General features: G+C 41.1%; 1 protein-coding gene across 1 annotated transcript in view; it reads right to left on the bottom strand.

The window, feature by feature from the left end:
* LOC122815726 (tubulin alpha-8 chain-like) overlaps nucleotides 1-12,097 on the bottom strand; it is a 207,774-nt gene that overhangs the window by 13,655 nt on the left and 182,022 nt on the right. Inside the window, exon 4 of the mRNA XM_044088478.1 lies at nucleotides 8,022-8,702. Coding sequence (XP_043944413.1) covers nucleotides 8,022-8,702 — 681 coding nt within the window. The remainder of the gene's footprint in view (nucleotides 1-8,021; nucleotides 8,703-12,097) is intronic.

The following is a 12,097-nucleotide window of genomic DNA, read 5'->3' on the forward strand; positions in this document are numbered from 1 at the left end:
GGGACTCAGAAACTTACAAAACAGCCCTGGATACAGCAAATCTTTACCTGGACTAGACTAGTTACAGGAAAGGCAGGATACAAGCTTAGAACTTTTTTTTTTTTTTTTTTTTTTTGCAGAAAAGCAGCTAAAACAGTAATAAAAACACTTTAAACTCAATACAAGCTAGCACACTTGAATGTGTAGCAGTATTAAGGCAAATACAGTTTAAAAAACGCAGTTAAATTTAAAAAAAAAAAGACTTAGAACAAGTGCAGAAAGCAGTAAATTCTGAAAAAATCTAAATGGAGGCACTTAAAGTCTCTCTCTCTCTCTCTCTTCTTCGTGTTGCTCTTGTAGTCTGCAGGACTCCAAATCTGGATCCACAGAGCTTAAACAAGTGCAAACCCATGCAAACATGGGCTTTTAAACCAGAAAGTTGAAAGGGATGGAAAAACTGCCCAAACAGCTAATAAACTACAATTTCTGGGACAGAAACCACTCCTCTTGTGATAGATAGGCTACCTAGTGCTTATCACTTCCACTAATAAGCTAGAAGGCTTTCCTCCAACACAGAAAGGTCTGGGGGACTCAGAAACTTACAAATAGCCCTGGATATGAATGCAGGAAACAAGCTTAGAACTTTTTTCTTTCTTTTTTTTTTTTTTGTTTATTTTGCAGAAAGGCTGCTAAAACAGTAATAAAACACTTTAAATGCAGTACAAGCTAGCACACTTGAGTGTGTAGCAGTATTAAGGCAAATACAGTTTAAATAAATGCAGTTAAATTAAAAAATGACTTAAAACAAGTGCAGAAAGCAGTAAATTCTGAAAAAAATCAAAATGGAGGCACTCTCTTTCTCCTTCTTGTTGCTCTTGTGGTCTGCAGGATGCCAAATCTGGATCCGCAGAGCTGAAATCCTTCTAGGCAGTAGCTTATGTGTACCTTGGTGTATGTTTGTAAGTACTAGTGGTCTATGGTGGGTGGATGGGGAAGAAATGTGCTCCTCATTGTGATTATGTTACATCTGCACAGCTATTGCCTTGCTGTTATGGTTGGTCAATGCTGAGTGCCACACACAGCAGTTTTAATAAAGCAACAAAGAAGGTTTGGAGCATTAGGCTGGCATACCTCTGAGCTGGAACAGCAAGTGGTAATGTATAATTTATTTATTTTATTTTATTTTACATTTGTTGACCGGGCTAGTCCAGCTGGATCAAAGTCCATTTTCAGTGGAGGCCCGGGGAGAAAAGCTCCATAGGTTAAAACAAGTTTAGAGAATACAAATACACATAAAACAAAAGCTATAAGCAATTAAGGATAAGAAGATGTTAGTATAGGTAATACATGTGTAAGAGTAAAAAAAAATAATAATATCCAAAACAGGAAAATATTTAAGTAAATGGTTAACGCCTTTCAATACGAAATTTGGTAGTGTCTAGTCATTCAGTGTATCAATACATTATTTGAGAAAATGGTAGAAGATATAAAAATTTTTTTTTTTTTTTTTCCAACATGTGTGAGATCATTAATATCTACGAAGATGTTATGTCAGAGGAAGTTTATCAGGGTTTCATAGCAGAGAAGGAAGAATTGAGGTAGAGGAAATAAAGAAGGTAGGTTAGTCAGGATTGGTACAAGAGCAAAGCCAGAATTTATTAAGATGTGTTAGCAGTTGTTTCTTAAAGAGTGGAAGAGTGGCCAAACAGGAGATATTAGATGGAAGGTTATTCCATATTTTGCCAACTGAGTTAGAAAAGAGGCAATTACCTGCAGAATTAATAGTTTTGGTACTATTAACTAGGAGTTTGTCTGAAGAACGTAGTTGTTTCAGGTTGTTATAGGGAGTCAAGAGGTTACTGAGAACTGGTGTTTTAGATGGTTGATATAGAATTTTGTGAGCTACTAAGAGTTGTTGATAAATGAGCTTGTTAGGAAGTTCTAGCCAGTCTAGTTGTTTTAAGTTTAGATAGTGGTGAGTTCTAAACTGAGATCCTGTGGCAAATCGAGCAATATTATGGTAAGATGTAGTAAGTTTCTTAAGGTTACTTTTAGAGAGATTAGTATAAATAGGGGAAGCATATAGAAGGGTAGAGATAAGGTGTGTTTGGGCTAAGGTGGTCTGGGCTTCAGGTGTAAGAAAGGGTTTGATTCTGTAAAGGGATCCAATCTTTTTATTAACTGCTTTTATTGTGTTGTTGATGTGACAATCGTAGTTTAGATTATTGTCAATAGTAACACCTAGAAGTTTTGTTGAGGGGTCAGGAGAAATTTGAGTGTTATTAGTAGAATTAATAGAGAAGTTTATAGAAGAAGATCTTCAGGTAGGTGAAAATAGTAACAATTTGGTTTTCTTAGGGTTAAGGAGTAGACAGCGGTCGGAAAACCACTGTTCAACAGTTAAAAAGGCTTTTTGTGTAAGAGACTGGAGTTCTGTTTGTGAGGAAGCAGTACAAATTATAGTGGAATTGTCTGCATATTGTATGCAGGTAGTGTTAGGGATAGCTGATTGGAGGTCATTAATAAAGATGGAAAATAGAAGTGGGCCTAGGATAGATCCTTGGGGTACTCCTAATGAGATAGGAAGGAGAGCAGATAGTGAATTTTTCCAGAGTACTGCCTGGTGACGGTTTCCTAGATAAGAAGTAAACCAGGTTAAGGAGGAGGGATCCAGTGCAAGAGATTTAAGTGTGTGCAGAAGAAGTGTATGATTGACCATATCAAAGGCTTTTGATAGGTCTATGAATAGAGAAGATGTAAGTTTATTATTGTTACGGTTATAGTTGATGGTGTTGGTAAAGGAGAGTAAAGCTGTGGTAGTACTATGGGAAGGTCTAAATCCATGTTGAGTCTTAGCCAGTAGGTTATTATGAAGGAGATGGTTAAGTAGTTGTTTGTGTATACATTTTTCCATGATTTTGGCTAAGGGAGATAGAAGTGCTATGGGACGAAAGTTAGAGAAGTCATTAGAGTTGCCTCCTTTGTGTAGGGGAATGATGTGGGATATCTTCCAGATCTCAGGGAAAATACTTTCTTTTATAGATCTGTTTATTAGGATAGAGACAGGGTAAGCAATGGCTTTTGCTGCTATTTGCAGGAATCCTGCAGGAAGCTTGTCTGCAGATGGGGTGGTAGGTTTAAGTTTTTGGATTAGAGATTGGATATAAGAGGTAGAGACAGGTTGTATATGAAGGGGAGGAAGAGTGTTTTTTAAAGTAGGAGAGAGTAGTTTAGAAGTGTCAAGAGATAGTTGGTTTGCTAGAGTTTGTATGGAATTGGTGAAGAAAGAATTAAAGTCATTGGCTTGTTGTGTGGGATTGTCAGAGTCAGAATCTTGAGGGTCGGGTGTAATTGCTTTGCCTGGGGTTAGAAGATTATTAATACTGTACCAAAATTATGAATCCATAATCATAATGAAATTTGCAGATATGCAGATCATATTGCTGTAGCAAGAATGACAGAGGTCTCTGAGTGATATGCTGCAGATTATAATATGTAGCATCTATCATGTATGGTTCAGAGTAACTACAGCTCCCTCTAACCTTTCCTGCCCTACCCTTGCAGGTAGATTATACGTAGCTGGGGTATTGCTTGTAGGGCTGAAGAGCTAACCATGTAGACCAACATGCTCAGTTCAGGATAATAATACATTTTCGACAGCCAGATCAAAGTCCATGAACGGCTCCAGAACAGTGATGTTGATAAAGATTCCTGTATTCAACAAATGTTTAAGGTTGCCCACTGTAAAACTAGTAGTGCTGTGCCTATGTCTAAATCCATTTTGTGTGAGAACAGAAAACAGAACTTATGAATCCACTCTATAAAATGCCAGCCTTATACTGTATGCTGTCCAGTTTGTGACTACTGGAAAATGTATTAATATATTGCACTATTTTAACAAAAGTAGAATGGTTTAAATTATAAAATAAACTCAATGTAAGTTATTTAATATTTGTTTCCATTCTGCTATATAGCAAACATTTCTTTTATCTTTCTAAACCCTGAAGTAGAACTTATCCTAATCAATATATTCATTCTGCAGCATTGCTACTGTTCCCAGCATCTGCAGTTTTTATCTACTTCTTTATGTATCTTTCCTCAAGATTGTCTGTCCTTATCAATCAGCTGGATACCCTTATTTCTTCTCTGGTAGCCATATTCCTTGTCTTACTATTTTTTCCCATAGCCATTCTCTGTAATGTTACATTCGATAACAAAATACCAAAAAATCTTTTTTGTTACCTCATAAGAATAAGAATCGAGTGAACTTGGAGGCTACCTTCTTACCTCAGAATACATTTAGTAAATACAATACACATGCATACACACACACACACACACACACCACGTTCACTAAACCAATTACAATGAGTTTGTTAATAGAACATCGTCTAAAGCCTCCCAGTCTAGGAACTAAAAAAAATCTTACCCCTTAAGGCCCAATGAGGCTGTATCTGCCCAAAGAAATTCTTTAGTAATAGGTTACTGTATTTTCAGATATGTGGACACCACCCTCCCTGGGCTACGAAAGAACAGCGTGACAGTCAGCTGCCTTTCTCGAGTCAGAATCTAGGATATAACAAAAGGTCTTAAATCCCTGGATCCTGTCAGATATGAATATAACCTGACAGCAGTCCATGTGAGGATGAATTACCTTAGGTGTTCTACCCAGATGGATGTGGAGAAAGGTATAATTGAGCTTGTTATGCATATGTTTGAAGCAGGGAAAAGCATTGGTTTTGAGTGGCATTTTGCCAACACCCAGAATTATGCTGAGATTCAAAGAAAAGATAACTGGCTTTAATAACTATGTTCCTGGTACCATTCTAAGGGGATCCAGTATGTGTCAGCTTGGGGTGAGATGGCTGGCAAGCCTTCCTGCTTTGCCAGGGTGATCTGCACCTCTCATCCAATGGATTTTGCATTCTGCCTGCAGCTTTTGCTGCTGCCATGGTGCCTTTTAAAGTAGGGTCAATCTACAGGACATTCCAACCTAGTAAATTCTAACTGAGAACACATTAAAGTGGCTTTACTCAATCAATGTTAGCAGTCTTAGAAAATGCCTGAACTCACCGCTGTCCTACAACTTAAACACATTCAAATATGTGTAGTTACAGAAACATGTTTTCAAAGCAATGAAAGCACACCATCTATCTATCGTGCCTTCAGACCTACTGACAGTTGTGGGAAAATCCATATTTGTCATGGATATCATTGCCTCATAACAGATCCCTCAGGACACCAAATCTGCAGTCTTAGATGTCCAAATTATCTTAACCTAGATTAGTTACAATTTATAGTTAGCTGCAGAACACCAGCTACATCCCCTTCTGAGAATGGCAACTTTCTTAATGTTGTTGTGTCTTTTGGCTTTTCCCGGTTAGGGGTCGCCACAGCGGAACTCCGGTCTGCTAATGATTGGCAGTAGATTTTTACTTACCGAGTTGCCGGCCCTGACGCACAACCTTCAATGAAGGTATGCCCATTCACACATGTCTCCACACAGAAGATTCTCTAGCTGAGAATCGAACAGGACAACGTCTTACTGTGAGGTGACAACGCTACCGCAGCGCCACCACTGCAGTAATGACAACTTTATTATATAGCTGAAATCCTCATTAAACCCAACAACTCTCTACTAGGAGCCTTCAACTATCTATCAATAAACTCTCTGACCAACACTGCAAACAGTCAGCATGCCCTGTACTTCCTTGACATTAAGGAGGCAAGGTGTGAAAATAAAACTTGTAGCCTCGATCTATAATGTCCAACACCCATTTGTCCTGGGTGACTAAAAGCCAATTTTGCTTGAAAAGTGCCAACTTTCCTCCTAGAGGAGCTGCCAGACAGGAGGGATCTGGCAGCTGGAGATACAGGTCATTGGGTCTGTTTATGAAAAGGCTGACCCCTGCCCTCACCGGAAGATTGTGCAGGGGAACTCCACATCCTAGGTCTGAAAGAACCCTGAGCATGAGCTCTGCCCCTACCACGTCTAGATCTGCCCCTAGACTGTAAATCAGAAGGATAAGCCCATCCCTTTGCAGGCCAATTTCTGCTAAACTTAGGGGGCTGCACCTGTAAAAATTCCTTAACTGTCTGCATGGACTTAGCTTTGTCTTCCATTTTCTTCAAAACCGACTCCACAGGAGAACCAAACAGAACTTCCGATTGAAGGGGAGCATCCAAAATTCGAGCTTTAACATGCTCTGACAAATTCTGATCCTTAAGCCAGGCGTGCCTACGAATAACTGAACCAGTGGCAGCCACCCTGGAAGAAGCCTGAAGAGCATCAAATCCACACTGCAAAGAATGCTTACCTACCTGATCAGAGGCATGAACTAAATCCTGCAATTCCTTACACTCTATACCCTCAGCTAAAGCATCTACCTTAGATTTCAACTGACTTAAAAGAAAATTCTGGTACTTCAGCATATGAAACTGGCAATTTAAAGCCCTCATTGCTAGAGTGGAGGAGGTATACACCTTTTTACCCCACCTATCCAAAGCTCTAGAATCTTTATCCAGAGGAACTGGATTCTTTACAACAGAAGCCCTGACACCCTTAGGTCCCTGGCTAATAGTTTCCGGGTCAGCTCTAGGACTCTTATACAAATATTTATGAGCCTCTGGCACTCTGTAATACCTGTCTGGCTTGACAGGGGCAGGAGGTAAAGAATCAGGATTAAGGGAAGCTTCAGAAAAAACATCCTGAACAACATCCAAAACAGGGGGAATAGCCAAGGGCCTATGCTGTGGTAAAACAAAATTCCCTAAGCCTCTTACGAGAATCTGAGAAATCCTGGCCTTCCCACTTAAAATGCTCCCTCATGGAATGCAGGGTTTCAGAAAAGGAAAAATCCTCTGGAGGGGAAGCAGAAGGACAGGAATCCTCTGCATCCGAATCAGAATAAGGAGGAAAATCCTGAATGTCCTCAGCTGAAGACTCAGAGTAATCTGAGGAATGCTCCAATCCTTCCACCTCTGGCTCCACCCTAGGCCTCTTATCCGGAGGGGGCATAGAACCTCTGATTAAAGTAATCAAATCCTCTGCCATTTTCAGCATATGCCTTTTACGTACAGAACCTGCAGAACTAGGGCTGACGCCTGTGCCAGAAAGACCAGGCCTGGCTTTGGAAGGTGCTTTAGAGACAGAAGTAGAAGGCCTAACAACCTTATGTAAAGAAGGGACTACAGAGACTTGAGAGGCCCCCTCGGCCTGACCTAACTCCTGAGAGGCCACTTCCTGTAAGATTAAAGGCTCCCCCTGAGATTCAGCTGAAACCTCGGCTGGATCCACAGATTCCACCGTAGTTTCCAAAGAACCGGCGTCCGCAACGGACGACTCATCCTGCTTGGACTTTAACGATTTTTCTTTTCGCTTCTTAGCGGTAGCGGGCGTCGGAGGATCCAACGGCATGTTGTAGTTACACCGCTTACCGAAAACAAGTCTAGCACAATCTAACCTGCGTTTAATGGTGCGCTTATTAAATCTAGCGCAAAAGTGACACCCGACTACGTCGTGCTCAAGCCCCAAGCAAGGAATACAGACAGAGTGGTAATCCCTATGAGGTATCTGTTTCCCACAAGAAATACAATTATTAACATTTTCTGACATCCGGATTTAACTGAGGCAAGAAAAGACAAAAATATTCCCCAACGGGGTACTTAGCCCAACTTGGTCTTCGGTCTGAAACTCTGAATACGAAAATTTCAGGACGCCGAACGGCACTTGCAAACGCTGCTTCTGCTTCGGACCATGCGGCAAGAAAGACTGAGGATATGGCGTCAGTCGTGCGCTTTAGTACCACGGCGTACTGACGTCAGATCTGAGCGACCATGACCGATGCCAGCCTAACACTTTGGTATTCGGGCCGACCGAGGACAGCGGACTACCCACAGGTTATGACTGCAGCAATGTGAGATGAAGAACATCATTCTGTTGATGTTGCAGAAGAGCTTTAGCTTCCCAGACTGAGTACTTCTGATGCCATTTGACAACTGCACACTACAGAATAGCAATTAATTTGGCTTTCTATACTTACTTTAAATCCTGTAGGGCACCAATCCACGAACTGAATTGTACGTTTGTTTTTGATGGTAGCAATGGCAACATTTACATCTTTAGGAACCACATCGCCCCTGTACAACATGCAGCAAGCCATGTACTTCCCATGACGTGGGTCACATTTCACCATTTGATTGGATGGTTCAAAGCAGGCACTGGTAATCTCTGCAACTGACAGCTGCTCATGGTAGGCCTTCTCAGCAGAAATAATAGGAGCATAGGTGACAAGGGGGAAATGGATTCGTGGATATGGCACTAGATTTGTCTGAAACTCAGTCAAATCAACATTGAGGGCTCCAGAAAACCGAAGAGAGGCAGTGATAGAAGAGACAATCTGTCCAATTAAGCGGTTGAGATTTGCATAGCTGGGACGTTCAATGTCCAGGTTTCGGCGGCAGATGTCAAAAATGGCTTCATTGTCAACCATGAAGGCACAGTCAGAATGCTCCAAAGTTGTGTGGGTGGTCAGGATAGAGTTGTATGGTTCTACCACTGCTGTAGACACCTGTGGAGCTGGGTAAATAGCAAACTCCAACTTTGACTTCTTGCCGTAATCTAGGGACAGACGCTCCATCAGAAGAGACGTAAAGCCAGAGCCAGTACCCCCTCCAAAGCTGTGGAAAATCAAAAAACCTTGGAGACCAGAGCAAGCATCTGTCTGCAAAAATACAGAGAGAAAACATATTCTGTGTAAATATGTTAGCAAAGTTAACAATTTTTATACAATTCATTTTTTATTAATCATTGACACTAGTACTGAATGCAGTAATTTTAGCATCTTAAGAAGGTAGTATACATGCAGTTTGGCAGTGTGTGGCATAATTACTTTGATTCGTTTTCAGAAGGAACATATCAGAATATAGCATTTAATAACTATGAAAAGATACAAGTATTGACATGTGAAACATGAGTACCAGAATTCTTAAAATATGTTACAGATGGCAAGAAACATTCCGCTCCTGAATTTCTAACTTACTTTTCTTCCAACAAAACATTTTATTTTGCTGCTCTTCTTCTGACTAAAATCAGCAAATGCTAGGATTGTAATTATTTAAAATTAGCCCCAGATGAGAATCAAACCTGTTTATTAATCAGCCAGTGTTTTCATATGATATATAAGCTTTAATAAAGTCAGTTCAATATTGCTAAACCATGACTGTAAGGGCTGCAAGGTAGTTGGAGGGACTAAAGGTCTTACAATATATTTTTTGCAAACCCTCACTCCTGGGCCCACTTAACCTTCTGCTCAATGCTGGATACCCCAGTGGTTCCACTCCAGGCTATGCCCAAGATGTAATCCTTTGTTGTGTTTGCTTCCAGAGGAGCCAAGAAGATGATCTTGTGGCACTCACTGTTATCCCTGGGAAGCAAGGGTTCTGATAGGGTGTTACAAATCATATCACAGAGCTGTCATTGCTCGAGGCCCCCATCTATGGGAAGTGTCATGTGCAATTATATCATGTTATCAATACCACCCCTATTTAATAAGCTGCCTGCAAGGCTGCTGGTTTCTACCAGTGACGAACAGGCATTGGTTTCAACTTTTACTCTCCCCAGGATAGAAGACCTGACAATCAGCTGTTTTGTCCTATCTTCCTAAGCCAACCCTACTGTCTTTTCAGGCCTGTTCCCAAACGCGGGCTATTGGTAATACAGAATGACTTCCTTGCTTCTATTCCATCAGGCTGACTTATAATGCTTAGGTGTATCCCCAGTGCCTTGGATACATTTCCCACGATTAGTAAAGATATCACCCTGGCTGTGATCTGTAAAAGGGCCATAGGCTCCAAGGAATTGCCACAGTTACCAAAATGAAGTATATAAAACGTTTTCTTTAGTGTGGTAGACACCATCTTCAAACAACTGCAAAGGATTTATATCCAGTGTATTACAAAAGTCTTGACTGTGTACATACTTATCTATTTCAGTTGTTTTATACTATACTGTTGTGCCTTAGATATAGTCTACTTTATTATCTTGAAACAGATACATCTGAGACATAAAAGGTCATTTCTAAAATCTTTAATCTGGAAGCAAAGAATGTTAAATATGCACTATAATAAATAAAGCAATGCTAGCGAGTCACAATTAAGAAAAAGAACAAACATTGTCGCTTACTGTTCAGTATTTTAATGTACCAATATGACTTACATTTGACAGGGGCAAATACCTTTGTACCCCCTACATGGGTGCTGTGCAATACCCTCCTACTCACTATGAATGTATTTTAACTCTAAGATCACATAACCTTAGAGATAAGCAACACTGAGTTTCTTTATAAAACAGATCTGTCTGCTTCCTCTGAAATTGTGTGAGTTCAGAGTTAGTATAGCTTATTCATGGCAATAGGGAAGCAAATCCCACATATAAAGTGCAGGTGTATTTGCCACCCTCCAAAATATAACAGCTTCTTGTGTCCTGCTGTCAACTTTTTTTGTCTCTGTGTGAGTAAGTTTTTTTAGTCACTCAATGTTATCTGATTGGTACTGGGGGACGCACCTCTTTTTTAACTTATAATAAAGTCAGTTGGATCTGTGAGCAGCAGCACAGACTCTACTTGGTGCCCTATAGAGGGAAGAGTTGTACAAACCAACCACTTTGGGCATCCTGCTGTCATGCACAGTATTGCACATTATCATCAAGATATGAGAATATGGATCACAGACTGCATGCCATGGCAGGGCTAGCCACTTGATGGTGTAAAATATGGCTCTATGTGATTCGGTCATGTTGACCAATGTCACCAAATGGGCATGGGTATTTGTCGGTAATAAGTGGGCAGAGGACTCGGCCTTCTCTGACCTACACCAGGGACCCATGCTAACAGTGGGGGGGGGGGTTATGTGCCCATATTGACCAGTGTGTGCCTACCATAAAGCCAAGCAGCCCTGGTTCAATAAGCTACTGACTGGCCGGTGACTAGTTGCCCAGCATGGGTTACCTGGTGATAGCTTTGTTGAGTGAAAGCTGGACGTAAAACTAATCAACCTGCCAAAAATGAGCCAAGAATTGCTACACTTATTATAGGTTCACTGGCAGGACGCAGCCTGGATGTGGATGATGTGATGGCATGGTGGAGGCTGGATATCCTATATATCCAAATGACAAGATGGAAGGGCAGTGCAGCAAAGCCACTTGGATTGGGATCCAGAGTATTCTCCTCATGAAGAGCAAGCTAGAAATGGTGTGGGAATTGTGGTGAGAGATATCATCAGAATTAGTGACAGACTCATGGCACTCAGACTCCAGTGTAATGATAGGGCAATATTCATAAACTCAGCATATACCCCACAGCAGGGTTGTGAGTGACAATGAGGAAAAGACTGCATTCAGACATCAGTTGCAGGGCCTACTAGATAAAGCTGAGCAACATGAATTGATGTTGGTAATGGGGGACTTGAATACACATATCGGAACAGACAGGACAGAATATGAGCACCGCCGGGGTCCACATAGGTGGGGCAACAGGAATAATGAAGGTGAGGCCATTCTAGATGTCTGTGTGGCAAATGGCTTGATAGTAGCACACACATGGTTCATAAAGAGAGACAGTCACAAGATCACACTCAAGTGTGGCCAACATGCAACTCAGGTAGACTTCCTCTTAGTAAGAAAAGGGCACTGGGGTAGAATCAGTGATTGCAAAGTCATCCCCAGTGAAACAGTCAGCCCACAGCATAAACCACTGGTTGCTACAACCAGCTGCAAGCAGTGGTCAGAGAATGTTCTAAGGTCAACAGAGAACAGACTGAAGATCTGGAAGTTGACTGGAGAGAAAGAGCAACAGTTCAAGGAATTACTCAGGGGTCTAGCACCCAAAGAAGAGGAGGGAATAGGTGGATTAGAGGAAGAATGGCAGTGCCTCAAAACAGCATGTGTGAGGACTACAGAACAGATATGTGGCTGAGCCAGGTATAGAAATAAAGTACAAAAGAAAAGCTGGTGGTGGAATGCAGAAGTCCAGGAAGTCATCAAAAGGAAAGAAGGAGTGCAGGAAAGAGTGGGAGATAGAAAAGACTGACCAGGCTGGGAAGAAATACTGGTTAGCTAATA

The sequence above is a fragment of the Protopterus annectens genome, chromosome 11.part0 (assembly GCF_019279795.1).
Source record: "Protopterus annectens isolate FY-2018-M chromosome 11.part0, PAN1.0, whole genome shotgun sequence".
Classification (NCBI taxonomy): domain Eukaryota; kingdom Metazoa; phylum Chordata; order Ceratodontiformes; family Protopteridae; genus Protopterus; species Protopterus annectens.